The sequence below is a fragment of the Mugil cephalus genome, chromosome 17 (genome assembly GCF_022458985.1).
Source record: "Mugil cephalus isolate CIBA_MC_2020 chromosome 17, CIBA_Mcephalus_1.1, whole genome shotgun sequence".
NCBI lineage: Eukaryota > Metazoa > Chordata > Actinopteri > Mugiliformes > Mugilidae > Mugil > Mugil cephalus.
The window spans coordinates 18,339,125-18,359,968 of NC_061786.1; the positions used below are offsets into that span (position 1 = coordinate 18,339,125).

The 20,844-nt window shown below is 44.1% G+C and overlaps 4 protein-coding genes and 1 non-coding gene across 5 annotated transcripts; 3 read left to right on the plus strand and 2 right to left on the minus strand.

Moving 5' to 3' along the window:
- The first annotated feature begins 1,693 nt into the window (after window positions 1-1,693).
- LOC125024004 (syntaxin-11-like) lies at window positions 1,694-4,539 on the plus strand. Its single transcript, XM_047611623.1, has 2 exons — window positions 1,694-1,801; window positions 3,087-4,539. Exon 2 carries the CDS (start codon window positions 3,089-3,091, stop codon window positions 3,986-3,988), a length of 900 nt encoding a protein of 299 aa, XP_047467579.1. The 5' UTR covers window positions 1,694-1,801; window positions 3,087-3,088; the 3' UTR covers window positions 3,989-4,539.
- A 153-nt stretch (window positions 4,540-4,692) lies between these two features.
- stx11a (syntaxin 11a) lies at window positions 4,693-6,943 on the plus strand. The gene is made up of 2 exons (XM_047611624.1): window positions 4,693-4,869; window positions 5,763-6,943. The coding sequence occupies exon 2, from the start codon at window positions 5,768-5,770 to the stop codon at window positions 6,647-6,649; it is 882 nt and encodes a 293-aa protein (XP_047467580.1). The 5' UTR covers window positions 4,693-4,869; window positions 5,763-5,767; the 3' UTR covers window positions 6,650-6,943.
- Window positions 6,944-7,636: 693 nt separating this feature from the next.
- trnal-uaa lies at window positions 7,637-7,719 on the plus strand. Its single transcript has one exon. It is a non-coding gene; the product is annotated as a tRNA-Leu (tRNA).
- Window positions 7,720-9,013: 1,294 nt separating this feature from the next.
- Window positions 9,014-14,752, minus strand: fbxo30a (F-box protein 30a). The gene is made up of 3 exons (XM_047611622.1): window positions 14,549-14,752; window positions 11,494-13,568; window positions 9,014-11,407 (listed from the first exon to the last, which is right to left on the minus strand). Exons 2-3 carry the CDS (start codon window positions 13,501-13,503, stop codon window positions 11,204-11,206), a joined length of 2,214 nt encoding a protein of 737 aa, XP_047467578.1. The 5' UTR covers window positions 13,504-13,568; window positions 14,549-14,752; the 3' UTR covers window positions 9,014-11,203.
- A 763-nt stretch (window positions 14,753-15,515) lies between these two features.
- si:dkeyp-110a12.4 (pancreatic secretory granule membrane major glycoprotein GP2) lies at window positions 15,516-20,745 on the minus strand. Its single transcript, XM_047611445.1, has 9 exons — window positions 20,415-20,745; window positions 19,615-19,703; window positions 19,391-19,495; window positions 17,665-17,825; window positions 17,431-17,566; window positions 17,013-17,107; window positions 16,283-16,451; window positions 15,965-16,079; window positions 15,516-15,878 (listed from the first exon to the last, which is right to left on the minus strand). Exons 1-9 carry the CDS (start codon window positions 20,500-20,502, stop codon window positions 15,703-15,705), a joined length of 1,134 nt encoding a protein of 377 aa, XP_047467401.1. The 5' UTR covers window positions 20,503-20,745; the 3' UTR covers window positions 15,516-15,702.
- Window positions 20,746-20,844: the final 99 nt, after the last annotated feature.

Consider the following 20,844-nt stretch of genomic DNA (forward strand, 5'->3'; position numbering starts at 1 on the left):
TGAAGAATATTAGTTTAAGGTTTTAAGGGTATTTAAGTTTCTTTCAGTGAAGTCTTAGTTTTAAAATATAGGCATATAACGTAATAAAGTAGAGTATAATAATATATAAAAAAAAATGTAGTGCACTAAAATGAAATGCATGTAGATCAACACTGGAGATGCAGGGTTTAAGTTTGAGATCTGATGATGAATGCACCTTGTGATCAGAGAACAGAGGTTTTGTTGCCATCTAGTGGTTAAAGTTTGTATTTATCATGTTCTAAACTGGGGGAGTGAACAACTATACACGTTTTTGTTTTTTTTCTTTTCTTGACTTCTAAAATAGAAACAGCATTTTTGACAAACGGATTCTCACAAGAAACAGTGGAACAGAAAGTTGTGGTTACTGAAAGTTATTGTGACGGTTTCATTCACGCTGCCATTCCGCTGTATCAAATGTCAGTAACACACTGGAGGGACGTGCACATGTTAACTGTGCTAAAAGCAAAGAAAAATCCCCTTTGAGACACAAACCCGGAGTGAGTCAAAGTCAAGGAGGCTGATGGAAATGAGTAATCATGTACATACCCCCGGCTGGCTGTGGAAAACACTACATCACACAACCGCCTACGACTCAAACATCCTTGCTCCTTTTCAAATATATCTTGGCCTTTTTTTATCTGGCTGCGTGACTGATGATCAGTCGATGGCTTAGTTGTGCGTGACAACGAGGTGGTCTGAGTGTGAAGTGTAAAGGCTCCATTTAGGGTGGGGAAGGGATGATGAGGAGAAAGCCAAACATGGAGGCCCAAGAGAAATTCAGAAGCACATCAGAAACAAATGTACAGCTGCTCTTGTGCAATGATTTCTGCCTTATTACGAGAAGTATCACATGAACAGTTAGCAAAATAGTTTCGAATTGCAGCAATTGATGGAGGGACGACTGAAGCGTCTTCTTTGCACGTACTGGGCTTGAAATCTGCTTGTTGTTGCAACAATCGGTCATAATGTTATGGCTGATTGGTGCGCTCAGTAGTTGCTAGATACCGGCCTGAGCTCTTCTGTCCATCTCTATTTGTCCATATCAGTCAAGCCAAACTAGGCCTCAAACAAACCACTCTAAATTTCGAAACGTGCACATACTGTGGTATTATACTTTACTTGGGCTTCACTTAGAGTTTATCATGAGTTGCCCCTTCACACAATGAACAGAGACAACAGTCCGGTTGACTTGCTCCTGGCACGATGATTCTTCATCACAAATCAAGCAGCGATCCAGAGCATCCTCCTCCTGTGCCGCTGGAAAAGGTCAAACCGACAGCGACGCCTCCCCTGCAGAGACGCCTCTGATGACAGAGCAGACTTTTGCAAGACTTCAGGATTGTTATCACATCTGAACATTTGGCTCCGCCTTTCAGATAACATATCTGAAATACTTCCTCTTTGTTTGCTTTTGCTTCTGGTGTCAGTGACCTCTCCCCTAAAAATCGCCTAACAAGCAAAAAATAAAATAAAAAAATAAAAGTGTACTTTGTTTAGGGCCTAACCTGAGAATACATAGAAATATGTAAGCGGACATGCCACCTCTATGATGAGTCCTCAAGAAGCTCGGCTTCATCTTACCCTACGTCACCCCATGCCTCCATGTGACGCAGGAGGAATGCAGATGGTTTTGTTTCTAAACCCCCTTTCCTCTTAAACAGGTGCATCCGAGATGATGGATAACATTTTTAAAAAGTCCTTCAGTCAGTCAGCTGCTCTTGGACTGAACACCTGCTCAGAGAAGACGTAGAGAAGACAACAGGCCGTCTACGCGACGCAGGCAAGACGCAACTTTAAATCTAATTTTATGGGTTTACCTGTTGGAACAGGTTTGAACACGTTTCTGGGATCGACTGTTTGGATTCAAAAGAAGCCTGTCCCTGAACTTTAAAGACACGACAGGCACTGGCACTGAAACCTCAAACTCAGTCCGTTCTGACACTCATCTTACATAATAATAATAATAATAATAATAATAAATATCTGGATTATTGTTATCTGTTGTCAGACTTTCTTGTGACACCGGTTCAAGCATGAATACAGATTCTGTGTCCTCTCAGCTGTTTTTATTGAGCTATACTGAAAAGACTCTTAAGCAACTAAATGACCACCTTCTTTACTTTTACGCCGTCCTTTTCTGCTCGGGAACTCGTCGGGTAAGTCTGGCAAAGAGATTAAATGTCAGAGTGGATCACGAGCATACATCTAAGATTACTCGATACTGGAAAGTAAGAAAACGCTCGCACCTGCTACACATACTGATTACGAACACTTTGCATTTTCTTGTTTTTTTTTTTTTTTAATGTATGATTATGCGCTTGACTGAGCCCAGGCCTGTTCTGATGTCTTTCTTTAGTCACTCGTGAACAAGTAGAGGCTTGTTTGTTGCGGCTAATGCGTCTTTTGTTGGCTTGTTTTCCTTCTGCTGAAAGAAAAAGGTTAACTGTGCGCTCAAACCTCTCAGCGGGCTCTTTGATTTGATCAGATTTTTATAGCCGCGTCAGTGAGTGGGCTCGAGGAGTTTATCTTTTCAGCCCATCTGCATCGACGTGTGTCGGCTCAGCTCAGCAGTGAGGGGTGTGTCACGTAACTCCTTCTAAGAAGAGAAGTTTCCAAACTCAACTAATCTTCTTAGGCCACTTGAAAACTCTCGAGGAGTGGCTGAACTTCCTGTCTTGAAATATGATGATTAAAACGGGGTGTAGCGGGCCATTTTTTTAACAACAGGTCTAGTAACATCAGTGTCATTGAGTCAATGTTTGTTCACATATTTGCCGAGTTGGAAGTAAAGGTGGAGTTTTTTAAATCCCTCTTTGGCCCGGTGATGGTAACAGAGAGACTTATTGTGCATCAAGGGTTGTTCCTTTTACCCTTACAGTTGAATTTATGGATCTTTTTCCATCTTTCAGGTGGATATTTCATAGGCCTTAAGGGTTTAAAGGGGTCATGATGAATAATTCTTAAACTAAATTAAATTTCTCCCGTCACGTCTGCAGAATCACAAACATGATGGACATGTTCTCGCTCCCACGTGAATGACTTTTCCCTCTTCTCTCTCCATGCAGACATGAGGGACAGAATGGGGCACCTGCAGCAGGTGACTTCAACAGATCAACAGGTTGACTCTGAGGGTTTCAGCTCAGTGCAGCTGGACAACCTGCCTCACAGTCTGGACAGTTCGCTGGAGCATGAAGCCGCAGCCGCCGCCGCGGAGTCTGATCCAGACCTGGATGTCATCCTGAAGGAGGCCCAGCAGATCCACGTGGAAATCCAGCAGATCCAGAGCGACATCAGTGAGCTGAGGGACGTCAACTACCAGGCCCTGAACATACCCACGTGGCCCGTCGCGACAAAGAGGGACTCCAACGCGATCGGTGCGGACATTAAACGCAGGGGAGAGGCCGTGTTGCATCGTCTTCACAAGCTCAACGACCTCCGGGCGGAGCTGGAGGCCCAGCGCGGCATCTCCGACCCCACGGCTCGCATCGCTCGGACGCAGTACTGCTGTCTCAGCACCGCCCTCCAGGATGTGATGACCGGCTACAACGACGTGGAGATGAGCCACAAGGACGCCTGCAAACGGCAGATCCAGAGGCAGATGGAGGTGGTGGGCAGGGAGGTCAGCGAGGAGGAGCTGGACGAGATGGTGTCCGGCCAGGACGTGTGCGTGTTCAGCGACCAGATGCAGGGGAAAACCACCCGCTCTGCGCTGATGCAGATCGAGAGCCGGCAGCAGGAGCTGCTGGAGCTGGAGAAGAGGATTGAGGGAATCCAGGAACTGTTCCTGGACGTGGCCCTGCTCGTAGAGGAGCAGGGGGTGGCAGTGGAAAACATCCAGAAGAACGTCCAAAACACCGAAGTGATCGTTCAGGACGCCGTCAGAAAGCTGGAGAGGGCCAAGGCATCTGACAAGAACAACCCCATAAAGAAGCTGTTCTGTGGCTGTTTTCCGTGCTACAACACGTAGGACTGATCACGTTTGAATGGCTGTAAAATCTAGTCACACACTAACAACTTCACTGAACCCACAGGTGTGCAGGTAATGAGCAGAGAGGATGGTGTATTGAAAGATTGGGTGGTGATGGATGACGTTACACAGTTTTCTCCTTCATAAAGAGAATACAAGTAAAATAAAAGTTTTCTTTTATTCTTGAACTTAAGAATACATCTTGAATCTTTAAGTCAACATGGATGACTTGCACTCATGCACATTTAAAGTTTGGACTCTACTAACATGACTTTGCATTTTTCTGCTACTTCATATTTATATGAAAAATATATTATCATTAGTAGTATATATTTGTAATACTCCCTGTGGCTATTTTCCACACCCACATACTTAAATGACACAATTGAGTCTTAATGCTTTTACTTGCTTTATGATATTGAAGTGTTACTTTCACTGTTGTGCTAGGACACTGATGTTTTGAATGTTGAACATTTAACTTGTGTTGTAATGAAGTTTTTATGTCTTCCGTGTTTCATCTTCTAAATAAACTGGATGTAAGTATTTAAAAACAAAAGACTTTGTGCGTAAATGCCAAACGCGCAAATGCGCTCTCACGCTAAGAAAAGAGACCGATGGATCTCCTTCCTGATGAAAACCGTGACATGTGCGGTGTGAAGGCGTGATCTTCCGCGTTAATGTGCTGCAAGCTGCATCAGGGTGTCAGTGTGGTGCACTGGGCGCCTGCGAAACCTCCTCGGAACAGTGAGCTGCTTCTGGCACATGTCGAAATTTACATTTATAATCGAGAGAAAAAGAGGAAATGAGTTTGTTCGCGTTCGCCCCTTCTTCTTTCTTGAAGAGTTTGAAAGTGTAGCACCGCTGGAGGATAACACGACAAGGTATGTGTGCGCTCCGTGCTGTCTCGTTTTTTTTTTTTTCCGTTTGTTTGTTTTTGTGATTTAACGGCTCAAATAATCGATTGAGTGATTTAACGATCCGCACACGTCGACTTCTGACACATCGTGTTATTGTTGTCAAGTTATTCTGCTTCCTCTCGGTCTTCTCCTCCCGTGGCCAAAGATGCTTTGATGTTCTGTGCCGTGGTTGTTTCGGTTGATTTTTTAAAAGTTCAGTTGAACTTATAAAAATCCAATGAATTTGTGTAACAGCGTCTCTCAGTGATAAAGAAGCCGAATAATCGTAGATCGACGAGTTGTAATCCATTTCTATCTGCGGGTGAGATAGCTGAGGAAGTAACTTATCCGTTTCCTTTAGATTCACTGATGTGTCTTCAGCGGCTATAGCTAAAAATATAATGAAACGGTCTTCTAAAAGCGGGTTGGAGGCTGAGAGAGTTGACGTGTAGTTTATGTATCTTTTTTTAATTTTTTATTTATTTATTTATTTATTTTTTAAAGTCATAAAAAACGAATCCAACTGAAGCATCCTTCCCTTCCCAACAGGATAGGACACTAAGTTTAAAATGGCAAGTGATAAACCATTGAAAATACAAGTGAAAAGGGAACAATTTGTGTGTGTGATGTGTTGAAACTGCTCTTTCATCTACAGTGCTGCGCCTAAGGGCCAGCACCTTGTCAATATTGAAGTAACAACTTTAAAATAATCCTATTGTTTAGTCGAGTGGCTGCCAACCTAAGGCTCAAATCTAAGGTTACCTGAGGGGAAAAGAATAGATCCTGCTACATAAATCTGTCTTGATCTGTAAAAGTTCCTCTAAATGCCAGACTATTCCTTTAAAAAGGTCAGTTAAGAGTTCTTGCTCCTCTTACAGGTGAGATGAGGGACCGACTGACTGACCTGCAGGGCTTCGCCGTCAAGCCTGCAGCTGAGGAGCTCAGTCCTGGGGACAACCATGTCGCCGAGGAACTGCAGCCTCTGGAGCAGCACGCCATCGTGTTTGAGGGCGAGGACGCGATGGATGGCATCTACAAGGACGCCCAAGCCATGAGGAAGGAGATACAGTTGCTCAAAATGGACGTGAAGCGCCTGGGGAAGCAGAACACCAGGTTCCTCACGTCCGTCAGGAGGATCAGCAGCATCAAGCGGGACTCCAACGCTCTGGGGCGGGACATCAAGGCCAGAGGGGAGGCCATTTATGCCCGGCTGCAGAAGATGGCGCAGGAGAGCAAGAAGCTGGAAGATGAACACGGGCCTACGTCGGCCGTGGTTCGCATGGTGCGCTCACAGTACGTGTCTCTGACCAACGCCTTCCACGACGCCATGTCTGAGTACAACGAGGCCGAGATGGCGCAGAGGGAGAACTGCAAGACCCGCATCCAGAGGCAAGCCGAGATCATGGGGATGGAGGTGAGCAGGGATCAGATAGACGAGATGGTCGAGACGGGAAAGTGGAACGTCTTCTCGGACAACCTCCTGCTGGAGGGCAGGACTGCCAGGTCCGCTCTGAACGAGATCGAGAACAGGCACAAGGAGCTGCTGGAGCTGGAGGGCCGCATCAGGGACATTCAGGAGCTTTTCTTCCAGCTGGCCCTGCTGGTGGAGGAGCAGGGCTGCATGCTGGACAACATTGAAGCCAACGTCGCTGGAACTCAGGACTATGTCGCCAAGGCTACAGGTCAGATAAGGAAGGCTGTGAAATACAAGAAAGACAATCCGTGCAAGAAACTCTTCTGCTGTTGCTTCCCTTGCTGTAAATGAGACTCCCACCAGTGTGGCTTCAAAGATGCACGCAGTGTATCTTTGATTTATGCATGCGTTCGGCTCAGGCCTTGGCCTAAGGACAAGGGCCCACAGTCATTTTGAACAAAACTTCCATATGCAAATGAATACAGTGTGATATGGTTGTTGCATTTCCTGAGTGCCACCGAGAACAGTTTCTGCACGATTGCTGTAAAGACCTTTAAGCTATTATTTAATACGTGACTCTTAGCTTTGTAAGTTTTGTAATGTTTCATGTGATATTTAAGTCAGTAAAGTATGTTTTATGTCTAATTATCTGCCTCAGAGTGACTGGCTTGAAACTGGAACTTAACGTAAGCCTGGTTGCTACTGCAGCCATTGCTTAACGAGTGTTTAGAAACACAGCCTCTGATTGTGGTTAGGAGGGGAAGGCAAGATAGATTTGTGTGAATTGTGCAACTAAATGTTAGCCACCCCCGGGTTTAGTTACCACCATATATGTCAGGACTTTCGGAGCTTGTTCCTTCACATGAAAGCAAACTCTGAGGGGAAATGGCATCATCTTAAACTGTGGCGTGTGACCAGAGCCCATTCACATGAACAGGGTTTCTCATACCTGGCTCAGTGTGTGCGCTGGTGTCCGCAGTATGGTGACAACAAAAACACAGAGAGAGAGAGAGAAAATAGGAATCGGGTCGGAGGACTTTGCGTGCGTGCGTAGGATGGTAGTAAAATCATAAAGGTCTTCACTTCCCTCATCGCCTACTCCGGGGGAATCCCAGTTACCAGCTGGCAAAGTGAGGCATCAGGCTGTCAATGAGAGACACACAGGTAGTGGGTGTTTTCAGAATTAACTGCGTCCGCTTGCTGTTGAAACGGGTTTGCAGTGACTCCACTTCCTCGGCAGCGCTCTGTGGTTTGCTGGGGGGGCACTTACTGGAAACATGGCGGGTGTTATGAAATGTAGGCACGAGCTCAGGTGGACTGTTGATGGCTTACGTAAGCACCAGGATGGCCGAGTGGTTAAGGCGTTGGACTTAAGATCCAATGGACAATAGTCCTCGTGGGTTCGAACCCCACTCCTGGTAGGTACATTTTAACCAGGAATACCTGATGAGAGATGGTGGTATGCACACGACATGAAGACTTCACCAAATTCGCAGATAATGCACGTTGACTCACCTCTAAATTACACACCGCATCATTTACTTGCTAATCGTGTCTGATTGCTAATTATAGCATCGTGTTTTTAACGAGTATTCTTACACACACCGCAAACAAAGAACAAAGGCACAGAAACCGACAGGGGAACACCTTGACTCAGCTGTTAAACTGTAACTGCGCTTTGAAGTGTTCTTTCCTTTTTCCTATACGGACTTTCCCCCCTGAAGAATAAATATAGGCACCACACCTCGGGGTTAAATCGCGATTTAAAAGCACAATATGGTCCGCGACAAATATCTAAAATTTAATATCAAGTTTTAATAATAAGGAAGTAGTTAAAGACCGACACTAATTATAACTAAAATAAAAGTGCGGTAAAGGATTTGCTGATGTAAACTGTTTGTTTAGATGATAAAAACAAGAGGGAACTGTAACAGGAAATAATATGATAAGGTTCAGTTTACAACACTCACGGATATGGGTGTAATTCGTATTGTATAAAAAACAACAGTAATAATATTTTTTACCACATCAAAATAGACCGATTCATCAAAATGGAAGTGATGCTGTGTGACCCGTGCCCTTCCTGGACTTTCTTCCCAAATTATGTCGATTTGCTGACATCTAGTGGTAGGAAGTGTGAATTTCAAAAAAGAAAACTTTACTTTTATGTTCAGATTCAGATAAAGTGTTTTGAACTTTTCTATCATATTTACAAAGTTAAGTCATTTTAATTTATTTGACTATCCATAATTAAAAAAAAAAAAAAAAAAAAGACTATGACGCTCAGTGGTTCGTGCAGATTCCTCACAACAAGAAGTTTCTGGGTTTGAATCCTTTGTGTCCCTCTTCCTATGCCTGCCTGGGTTCTCTATGCATACCCTGCTTGCTTGTTAGGCTAATTGGTGATTCCACATTGGCTGAAGGTGTGCATGTGTTACCTAAATGGATGGATGAATGAATGAATATATTGGGCAAACGTGAGATTGAGATGTTGCCATTTTAGCCCATATAAGTAATGAGGTTTAATACAAAATGACAAGATTGCTTTCATTATGTGGCCTAAATACTTGACAGGATGTGCATCCAACTGTATTTTTATGTCAATCAGAAATCTCCATGCTAACGCTGTAAACCTGTAAGCGATGTGTAATCAGAGCACTGTGAAGCAGTCGCATCAAAAATGTTTAGGATCTGCTGCAATAAAAGTCAAAAACATTTAAAAACTGAGAGTGTCTTTATTAAAACGCTTCAAAAGTCAAACAAATGAAGCTGGCATACTGTGGTGAAAAAAAAAAAACAAACAAAAATCCACGCACTTCAGTAGGAGTGAAAATAAAACGTCAAATACTGATACATTCCAGGTGCTAAAAACAAAACAGGTGATCTGCACATGAAACCGATTGTATGAACCATAACTGAGTGATTTAATGCCCAGTCCCCTACGGGTTTACACAGGAAGACTGAGCATGTCTAATAAAAAAAATAAAATAAAAATAACACGTTTTATGAAAATGAAGTAAAATCAGTGCACACTGCCTGAGTAATAAACCGTCTGCAACTGGAGAGAAAGATACAGCTTCCAAAGACATCAAACTCACATGCACTAGAGTAAAAGACCAACCCTCAGCTTTAGGATTTCAACTTTACAGTACATGCCTTTGTGTGCAAAACAATCAGTCACATCCAGACCTAACAGGCAGATTTTTTTTTTTACCTTTTAAAAATTAAAGTACCAGTACAAAAATAACAAACAGACCAAATACAGGATGGGATGCATTAGAGTAAAAAGACAGCTTAGTTTGACAGAGCTGGGGATTTACGACCAACTCGGAAAAAAAAAAAACATTAAAAAAAACAACAAAAACACACTATTTTTCAAAAAGGAATATTCAAATTCACATTTTTAAAACTAATTTTCATTAAAAACCTTTTCTCACATAACACAACAAAATGCAAGTTTGAGTATTATATATATATATATATATATATTTTTGTTTCTTAATCCAAACTAAGAATATGAAGCCCGGTCACTCTGAACGTTTAAAAAGCAGCTTATCCGACAGCCTATTTTAGTCGTGAACACTGATGGATGACAAACATGTTACTCCGGCACTGCAACACACACACCATTATATTAATACTGAGTCTGTTCTAAGATCCTCACGATAATCAAGTAGCTGAAAAGTTGTCATGTCATTCGATCTACTGTGGACAAAGCTTCACGCTGCAACCCTGAGACACAAACGCCATCTGAACACAGCGGGCATGTAGTGCCACAAAAAAAAACAAGAAACCGTGATACATAATGAACATAATTAGTGATGCTCATTGCTGGAGGGAAGTGTGTGGCGGTTATGTTTCCTAAACAACCTGGCCTGCAGGGTTACATGAGGTCTGACACGGAGGAGAAGGAAACAAAACTTCCTGCTCACAGTCACGCATGTAAGCACTGAATACATTCATTATTTCACTTGCTACATTTAGATTGTTTTATTTTTAGAACACAACTAAGAAAAAAATTGCTGGTTTCTTCGTCAAAGTAGCTGGTAGAAAAGAGACCACAACCCAACCACGGCTTTAAAAAAAAAAAAAAAAAAAAGTATTGCCATTTGGCTGATGATTAGTGTTGCTTCATGTCTCACTCTTGACTAACACGCCAGCCTGTTAGTCAGACGTGAGAGAAGAAAAGAGGAGGATATGGACCACCTTTGATGCTGCTGCAACACATGATGATGTCGACATGTGCTGGCGAGCAGAAATAAACACCCACAGTGACACGATTTGTAAAAATGGCATACACTGTGCACACACGGCTAGCACAGGTGTTTGGTCAGTGTTAAAAAATGCAGATGTGAAATCCATGAAATCTAGGAGCTCTAAGAAGAATACACATGGTCACTCTGGGTAAAAAGAAGGAGCTGTAAAAGATACCAGTAAACTCTTCCAACTAGAAGCGGCCCGAGAAACCTCATAGAGATGTCGCGACAACCTCACGGCTAGAATATCAAGTGTATCTTAAGTTAAGGCTGTGCTCTCACCACAAACGTAGCACAGTATTGACTTTTTGTTATAAAAATAAAAAAACTTCTACATCAATACATTATATTACACAATGTCCGAGTAGACGTGGGTACAAATTCAGTACACTGGTGAGAGTAAATCCATCACTGTGGAAGATAAAAGGCTTCAGTTTGCTTGTTTACAGTCCTGATCTGTGAATGCTGAAATATAAACCTCCGGACTAACTGGTTTTGTTTATGGAGCCGAAGAGTCTTTCCACCAGGAAGCCAACAGTTAATAATGTTCAACCAGGAGTTTTTACTTTTGAGGCCTTAAGATCTGTAAACACTGGAGGGCATTTGAGTTCTGATGGTCACAGAAATATCCTAAAGACACCCTCATCCCTTAAGCTACTGGCTTGAGAACTGAGCGTAAACACCTCCCTTCCTTCGTGAGCTCCCTGGTGAAACACATGCACGGCAGAGGGATGGCCTCCTCCCGACGGGAAATTGTGTTGAACTTGCAGCTCTTGAGGTGGTCGGCCATGCTGGCAATGTTTGCAAACTTCCACTCATTCACTGTACCGAAGGCTGTGCTGAATCGCCACACCTGAGTAAAGACAGAGCAATTATAAATTACTTTACATGAATACAACACAGAGGACCGCAAATATGCACTGCACAAGGAGGACTCACCTTGTCTGTGATCTGCCATGAAGGCGACCCGTCCGCGTTACGTTTCTTCTCCCACAGCAGGACCACCATGCCGCGCATCTGCAGCAAGCTGGCGCACACTTCCCTCATGGTGCGGGACACTCTGGACAGCTGGCACAAGCTAAAGCTGTCGAGAAAACTTGCTACGTGTTGCAAAATTTCAAATGGAAGACTACTGAACTGATCGCCCTGAGAGCCGAAGCGGCGGGTCTTTCTGGGCAGACTGTCCCCGTGCTTCAACGGCAAACCGGGCTGCACCCCGAAAGAGCCGAGGTGCCTGTCGTGGATGATCCGGAAGCCCTGCACGGACGGGCAGAATCGTCTCTGGGAGTAGGTGCAGCCGTAGTAGGCCAATGGGCAGCGCTGCTCCATCCAGCCGTTGAGTCCAGCGTGGATGTCTCCGTGAACGTTTTTGAAATGAGACGAGAACTCGTCCCGTCGAAACAGTTGGCCGCACACGAACGTGAACATGGAGCGCTGTTTGGTTTGGTATCGCGCCACGCATTCGAGCACTAGGTCCAACCTGAGGGTGTGGAAGGGGCTAGGGTTGGAAAGCTGTGGGCTGGCGTGGTCACAGGCCGAGGCTGAGGCGATATCCCCCACCATGGTGTTGGTTGCAAGAATGGCTGAAGGGAAGGAGAATGTCTGCGTACCAAAGTCAATGTGGTAGCCATCAACAAACCTGCTGTCCGAGATTCCTCTTCCTCCTGGAGAATCCCCGAGGCAAAACAGCAGCGCCGCAGTTATGAGATCAATACCATGAAGGCCCATGGGGTCGTCTGCTACCTCCAGGTCGGACGTGTCGACTGCCTTGTCTTCCATCTTGGCTCGAATCAAGTAAGGGTCAGAGAGCAGGGCCCGTCGTCCGTTAAATGTAAACATACTTATTCCTCTAAGCGCATCTACACTCTGCAGCTTACGCTCCAAACACCTATACCTGAGTTCAGTGGGTAAGTGTTGCAAGAAGTTATTTCTCACGTGATCAGGCAGCAGGAATGGCATTGGGGGCGCGAGTTGCACTTGTTGAGGCACAGGAGGCTCTAGTGCTACAACTGGCAAATAATTCTGAGGCATCTCTGGCCAGAGGTCGGAATCATTTATAGGTTCCTCTATGACGTCTTCCTTCTCTTCAAAAAACAACTCAAAAAAATCATTTTCTTCGACCCAGTTAATACCATCCTCTTCTCTATCTGTTCCTACGGTGCACACGACTCCACCTACAGCGCCGAGCTCGCAATCTGAATCAGAGTCACTTTCTTTCATGTCGACATTCTTTCCGCCCTCCGCGACATAGACACTATGACTATCGCCATTCTCTCCATTATGGAGAGCCCCATTCCTATCAGTCTTTTCACCATTTAGGTTTCCAACAATGACATCAATATCCTTGGCATTGGAGAGGATGTCCAAGGCAGCAGCTAAACTTCTGCTCGTCTCCATTGAAGTCCTATACAGCTCGTTGTAGGGCTCGTCCTCCATCTCCACAGCTCCATTACCCAACAGTGTCTCAGGTAAACTCGACGCCGTGGCCATTTTGTCATTTTCGTCTCCTTCTTTATCTCCATTCTTCGACACAGTGGTTGTGACCTTCAGGGACTCCAACAGCATCCTCTGATCCTGCAGAGCCAACGCCATGTCTAGCTGCTCCACCTCGTCAAAGTCTTTACTCAAGTTTTCATAGGACTTGTGATCAGCATAACTCACTGGCCAGCGGTTCCACTCCATAGTGCAACACACTATACTTGCAGGGCACGTCTCAAGATGTTGCGCCATCTTAATCCTTGCAATAGTGAAGGGGCAGCCAAACCCGCTGTTTAGGCAGGGCAGCCGTTCATACGGGCACAGCAGGCGGTGCTCCTCTAGTTTGCACGAGTGAAAAACTGCCCCACAGACAAGGGGGCAGCCCATGAGGTCGCAAGAAACCCCCGTCTCGGGCCTTACCATGCATCTCCTGTTGATGCATTTAAGGCAGTGGGGGTGCAGGTTCTCCATTTTTATTGTTTTGCTCTTTAGCCAGCTGGCTATGGCGGACGAAAGGGGAGGAGGAGCTTTCAACCCTGCGAACAAACAAAAAAAAACACATTTGTTTTGGTGAGAAGCCACACTCATACCATGACAACATTGTTTTCACGTAAGCACGTAGAGCAGTCAGCTGCAGCGGAGCGAGATGGGGTTACATTATCGCACAGACATTCATGCAATCCTGCAGCGTAACATATGTGAGATCCTGTGCCTTGGAAGCAATCTGTAACTTAGTATCCTTATGTACTCTGTCTGTGCATGTTGACTAAATGTGTGTGCTCGTTAAGTAACATTTCACAACATCTCTCTTAGGTTTCAAGGGAGCAAATCTGAACCTACACCTCAAGGCCAAGTGACTTGCTTTCTTTCTTTCATGGAGTCTGCTAACAAGTCAGACATCAGTCAAGAACTTCAGACTATTATTCAAGCTGTTTGTCAAACGGACGCAACACAGCCACGAGGTAAATACCTCTGAATCATTAGCCTCAAGCTCATTTGGTGGCGTTAGTTGTGTGCAGGGATTTGCGGGATAAGGACCGCTGGCTACGAGGACACCAGACAATAATTTAAAGACCCACAGCAATGTTGCAAGTCCAGACAGCAGCAATGCAACACAGGAGAGCTGTTGTTCGAGTCTTTGTCGCCTTAGCCGGCAGCACCAAAGTAAATTACGCAAGCATAGCTGGCAGGTTAGCAAACGGCTAAAAACACAGAGCACAAAACACCAAGAACCGGTCCTAACAGAAACACAAACAACACACACACCAGCCGGTCCTCACGCACCTCACTGATTGGTTGTCTTCGTGCCAATAACAAATAACTACAATAACAACTATAGAACACAGTTTTCAGGATAACAGTGTGGCCAAAAGAGCGTGAACTAATAAGTTACAAAACTTTAAAGTTAAGGTAAACAAAGGAAACACCAACAACATGGCCAGCGAGTTAGCGTTAGCAGCTACACTTCGTTAGCATGCTTAGTTAGCTAGCTCGGCAGCTTCTAGAAACAGCTTACCCGAGAAGTGGGGCTCTCCGGTCGTGTTTTGTTTTATGTGTTTCCTTCCAAACTTATACGAGCTCCGTCAACACCGGTGAAGCGGAACAATAACTTCACAAAGCAGCCCGCAGTGCGGCCAAATCTCCCTCTGATGTGAACTGGCTGTGGCTGGTTCTCCGGTTTAGTCCTTCTCCGCTCGGACTTGTGTTGATCCTGGTTTGAGGCGCCGGCGTACTACGTCATCACGCAAACTGACCAGTCATATTTAGGTTTATGGGACGCAGACCTGTGAGACAGCACTGAAATAGACAGACTGGGGAAAACCCTGAGGACGGTTCAACATTTAATCACTCATTACACGGCGTTTTGGGATTTAATAAGGGCACAAGCTCCTGTCAAATGATTTTTAAATCACCCACAAATGCATGAAGGAAATATATGAATATGTGGATAATGTATATTTTAATAAACGACTTAACCCTTCGTGCACACGTTTTAAATTACATCCCTGTGCTTCTTGGTGAAGCATGTGGTTTTCATTCAGCCAATGAGAGAAGATCAAGGAAACACTCAGGTCAAATTAGGGTCAAATATGGCCTACAAGGTCCACCTCTACATGAACACTGAGCATAAGCTTTATTAAGTATCAAGAATAGTGTCCTAATGTTGTCCAACGTGATCATCAGCATTTATGTTCTAATGGTCTAAATATATGTTTACATTTGATTACCACTTAAGGGCATGGAACCTTATATGTTAAATGAATTAACCTTGATTCCACAGAAGTGAAAATCTCTTATTTTGACCTATATTTAGTATTTCAATGAGTGCCCTATAAAGGCTTATATTAATAACAAATTATATGTTGGCTGAAATGCAGTGGAGTAGTACAATACAACAGAATGAAATGGGATAAAACACAAGTAGCTCAAATTGGGACTCAATTAAAGTCCTTTGGTAATAATGAGAAGAATCAGGGACACACTTCAGATAGATGTTTATTAAGTTCTTACACATCCAGAAAGTCATTTTATAAAGGAGAAAATATGCAAAACTTTTATTAATATAAATCACACGTCTTTGCATGTGTTTATTTATTTTTTATTATTATTATTTTTTTTATTATTATTATTATTTTTTTTTCCCTATGTCCTTTTGTCAGCTCCCCGGGTTCATGAGGCCACCTCTGAGATGTGGTGAATGTTAGACAGCGTGAGCTGCGCCTCTCGCGCCGGGTAGAAACGTCTGGAGCGGAGCCACAGCCTCCCTAACACCCCCGTAACCAGCAGCAGGACGAGCAGCAGACCTCCGAGGACAAAGGTCTCCACAGCCGGGACTCCACCTGCATCTGGAGGAAAACAAACACGGGTGGAACCACATGCATCCAAGTTGACGATTTCAAAGTCAAAGCTCGCAGATTGCATGAATACATACTCTTAGTGGGCTTTTCCCTGTTGTTTAGTAGCCGCCTGATTGGTCCATAAGACACAGTATGGGAGAGCGGGACGTCTCTCCGCGCTCTCATTAACCCATCTTCACCGGAACAGTTCTGTTTGTAAAATACACGAAATTAGTAAAAGCTTCGATCAGTGTGCATCTGTAACGAGGGCATTTTCACAGCCAGCTCACGCGGTTAGTAAGCAGTTTCTATATTGAGGTCATACAGTGAGCGTCGCATATAGAAGGCTACTTGTCTGAACTGGCCTCTGACGACCAGCGTGAGGAATGGGTGCAACACAAGCTCAAACTCACAGGCTGGCACAGGCCAGGGCCGTTGTGGCAGATCTGGACATTGCAGTGGAGGAAGACGTTGGTGTAAGAGCTGCCGACGAACTTGAACATTTGTATCCTGAACAAGGCCTCCGGACCCTGGCCGTTCCTCAGCACGCTCAGGGTCTGTTCACTGGTCAACACTGGACAGCTAAGCAGGGAGACAAAGGAGTCTAGATAGTGAGTCTTCGCTTTAGAATTAAACACTTCGCTTTAAAGGCCGAAACAATGGCTGTTGTTTGGAGTGTGTGGAGATAAGAAAAACACAATCGCAGGTGATTCAGCACGGAGGGGCACGGGCCTGTTTGAGCCATTCTCTCTGCCGTTGTGAAATCAATGTGCATTTCATTGCCCTGCTGTTGCTAACAGTACCAAATACTGCCTCGGTTGTCAAGGGCATGGACACAGCTGTTGAACTGAAACGCATGTGGCCTCTCAGACAGGCGTCACATGACCAGGCTCTGGTGTTGAGCTGTTGTCTGGCCAGCTCTCCAAGCAACAAATTCTCTTATTTCAGATTTCAACAGCGCTCCTGTAAGAGGACACATGTGGTGAAACGCCGCGGCTATTAGCAGGTTTAAGTGTCTCGCGTGAGTGTGGAAATCTTCGCCTAGTCATTCTCAGGTTTTCAGCTGCGAGATGATCTACAGGAAACGACAAAAGTTTGTCTAATATTACACAATAAAAAAAAAAGTGTTTAAATGGCGCAGACCTGTCCCTGATGAAGGTGTACTGAATATTGCTGTATGGATCACTGGTCGGTGTCGCCCAGCATCTCTCCATACGAAGCATCAGGTCAGCCGGTATCTGAGACACACACACGTTTTCATGAAGAGCCGCGAAAATGCTGATTCATAAGTAAGTAAACAACAGGTGCACAAGGAGGTTATAACAACATGGATGAGAAGTGGAGCAGCACTCAAATGACTATCTGGTCACGGGAGGAGGGTTAGATTTCCTGCATAGCTTGGGACATCTATCCACAGAACGTATTGCTTAAGGCTGTGTGTCTAAACTGATCCAAAAATAGCTGTCTGTAGTAAGAATACCTGAGATGCTTCAACCTACTCGTTCTCTTAGAATAAACCTTTCACAGCTACAGCGGAAGTCTTTAAAAAGTCACGATTTACCATGAAAACCTTCACAAAGATGTCATCATCCAGGGTCAGCGACGGCACAGTGGTCCATCTGTCCTCGAAGGCCTCGTCTTTGTACAGCAGCATCGACACGGAGAAGTTCCCGTCCTCCGTGTTCAGCGTGATGGTTCTGCAGAGTTAATGAGAATTAAAACACAGCATTTTTAATTAACAAATAATTTTACTGTTGGTTTTTAAGTAAAAAAAATAAAAACATAGAATACCTACTTGACATCCACCCGTATCATGTTTTCACCATTGGGCTGCCGGACCATGTAGTTGATGGGGTAGCGGCACACGAATGTGATGTTGATGTAGTTTCTGGTGATAATATCCGAGTAGTTATTGTGTATGGTGTTTATGAACATGATGTGAGTGTCGTCGGAGGTCTGAGGAGAGATCACAACAGGCAAATGTAAAAGGTCGCCGGGTGCTATTTCAGTTGAGAAACGCTGCAAAACACTGGCGTGAAGAGATCAGGTCGCTCCTTTCAATGAATTATATCTATGAAAAGGCTGTGCACAGAAACACAGGGACCCTCTGACCTGGATCTTTTCAGGGTCACAACATATTGTTGTCTTTCCACAGTTCTAGTTCAAACAGCAGTAATCTAATTGTATATGGCTTAATTAAAATAGTCCTTTGTTGAGTCCAGCCAGTCAAAAACTCTAAGCCAATTTAATTATTATTACATAAGAAACCTCCTCCACAGTCTGTGGCAGACAGAACATGTGACTGAGACCGTGTTATATTCTTCACATAATGTAGATAAAACCATAAAATAGTGGTGGGTGAAAAGGCGGTGTGCTGCCTCTGCGGTCACAGAGCGGGATCAACTCTTAACCGTTGAGCATCTTTCACCTCTAACTACGTCTTGGTAAACACCAGCCAGCTGTAAGCAGAGCTGACAGGTCTCCACACAACAGGGACCTATTCCTTTGTGATACGAAGGCTTACAGCGAAAATGTCTGACCTTTAAAAACCCAACTATTCATCCACGTTTTCTCTGACAACCTGGTTTAAAAGATTCCACGTTCAAGGTGAAAACGGGGCCGACGGCTACGGCATTCTTCATTCTTCTCCTTTAGCAACAGGCACCTAATCCAGAGCAGGCTCACGCTAAAAAACCTTGTAAAATAATGCTGAGGTGGATTTTCCCTGTGGAGAGCTGTGTTAACCTTTTACTTGCTTTATAAATTAAAAAAAAAAAACGCATTCCAAGCAATAGATTCAAGGACACTTAAGGTAGGGATTTGAACCTCACAAAGGTTTGAATCCATGAGAGTGGCCGGATTAAAATAACCACGGGGCTTGTTGGCAAATGATTTATGGCCTTCCTTTTCAGTGAACCTTAACAAATAATCATCATTTCCATGTAAATCCTGATAATTTAGAACTGTGAGGCTATTCAGGCCCCCTCTGCTATCCTGAATACGGCCCGAGGCTGTTGTAGGCGAAAGGAACAACGCTGCCCTTCTTTCTTGACATAAACACCACTCCCCCCTTCTTTTATTCTCGCTCCTCTCTGTCTGGCCGTCTGAGTATGTGCCTTTCTCTGTCCGTCTTATTATACTTGCTATGAGCCAATTCCATAGTTCTCAACACAGAGGATCACGGTCCACGTTTACGTCACTGCAGGAAAAAAAAAAGTGTGAGGGAAATAAAGAAAAGAAGTAACTTCTTCTTTGTGCTTAAAAAAAAAATCCCACAACAACCGCAGGCATCGTAAAATAGATAATTTATTACTACGGGGATTTTATGTCGTCAGTAACGGAGATAACGAGAGTAGTTTGTCTTCATATCAGCCAAAGCTGATGTCTTCCTCTTTTGTGAAGGGCTGTTCTAAATGTCTGAGCTCACGTGCGACGTTTGATTAGTTAGACTCTTGAGTTTTTACAGACTGGCAAAGCAGTCACAGCCTGGAGCAAATGTCAGGGCCAAAGGAGGTTCGTACCATTACCGTCCCGCAGTCTGAGAGATTTTTCTTTATGCTGAAAACATAGTCGTCCCCCACCTCAACGCCACGGCAGTCTGGATCGTTTAAATGCAAATCCGAAACCTAAACAGAGAAAACAAAATAAAACGAGGGACAAAGGCTCAGTTATGAAGCGTAGAATCTATAAGAATCGTTTAGAGTATGAGTGGTTTCCTCTACTGGAAAATTTGTGTTGAACTCACATAAACTGGAGGCACTTTGCTGAGGAAAAAGGAGCTCGGGATGACGACCTCCATATGGTCGTTGGTGCAAATGACAGTTTCATTGAGTTCTAATGGAAAGAAGATTAAAAAAAAAACTCCTTTAAACTAAACATTTTTATATAAATGTCACAGTTTCACACATTTATTGTGACGTACTGATGCCTCAGAATGAAATCACATATTATAATAATGAAACGTAACCACTATTATCAATATTTTCTGTGAATTTAAACTTCTACTCAACTTAATTTCATGTGAAATGTTTTACTTTCTACCCCACGCTATTGATTGCATTGCAGAAGGGACAAGCTGCTCTTCAAATTAAAAGTTTACATGCAAAATATAAAGCTTAAACTAACTAACCACTGATTTAGATGCTGCACTCATGCTTACACATCAGTATTAAGGTGCATAAATACTTTCCTTATTTTAAGTTCATATTGCTGATTATTGCACTTGTAGAGGGACTTCTTGTATATTCTCATTGTTAAGTTCATGATCTAAATGTGTTTTTCACATTTATTGCACATTTAGTAACAAATCATACTGTTATTAAACTGGTTCAAATCATTTTACAGGACTTAAAAAATCTATTGGTTCCTTCTGCAAGAACACTTCAAATCTATCGCAGCCAGAGAAAATCCAGTAAGTTATTGCAGGAAACCTTTGAATTGAAAATTGTGAATATTAAAAATTCTTTAAAGCAGTGTCTGTGTGGAAAAGGCTTTGACCCTTTGACATTTGATCCAGATGTGCGTGATGTGAGTGTGGGTGCTCACCCTCCTCCTCAGACTCCAGATAGACCTCCGAGGCGACCATCCTCACGGTGAACAGTAAACACGCAAAAACCAAACTGGCAGGTGCCATCTTCCGACGTCCTCTCCCTCTGGTTTGTCTCAGCTCGGCCTCTCTCCGCTGCCTTTTGGCCTTTTCCCCCGAAACTCTGCGGATCTTCTGGTTGGGAATTTTCACCACAGCCCGCTGTCACCAGAAGACGTAGTGCCCCCTTCTCTTACTCCTGGCCCTCGAAACACAGCTCTAATGAACTGGGAGCCTCTCTCCGGCCTTAAAACACCAGCTTGAGTGATGTCCCCGCCAACAATGAGATTCCGCACATGAATAGAGAGAACCGAGGGGAGTCCAAGGTAACACGTACGGCACCGCCTACTGCGGCGATGTCCTCTTAGTAAACATATTACAACTGTTTCT

Excerpts from the sequence above, each read along its gene's own strand:
- stx11a (XM_047611624.1), top strand. The coding sequence starts at position 5,768 with ATGAGGGACCGACTGACTGACCTGCAGGGCTTCGCCGTCAAGCCTGCA.
- fbxo30a (XM_047611622.1), bottom strand. The coding sequence starts at position 13,503 with ATGGAGAACCTGCACCCCCACTGCCTTAAATGCATCAACAGGAGATGC. Across the intron at positions 11,408-11,493 it reads CATGGCAGATCACAGACAAG|GTGTGGCGATTCAGCACAGC; the intron begins GTGAGTCCTCCT and ends GTCTTTACTCAG.
- si:dkeyp-110a12.4 (XM_047611445.1), bottom strand. The coding sequence starts at position 20,502 with ATGGCACCTGCCAGTTTGGTTTTTGCGTGTTTACTGTTCACCGTGAGG. Across the intron at positions 19,704-20,414 it reads TCTGGAGTCTGAGGAGGAGG|AACTCAATGAAACTGTCATT; the intron begins GTGAGCACCCAC and ends TCTTTCCATTAG. Across the intron at positions 15,879-15,964 it reads CAGGGAAAAGCCCACTAAGA|ATGCAGGTGGAGTCCCGGCT; the intron begins GTATGTATTCAT and ends GTTTTCCTCCAG.
- LOC125024004 (XM_047611623.1), top strand. The coding sequence starts at position 3,089 with ATGAGGGACAGAATGGGGCACCTGCAGCAGGTGACTTCAACAGATCAA.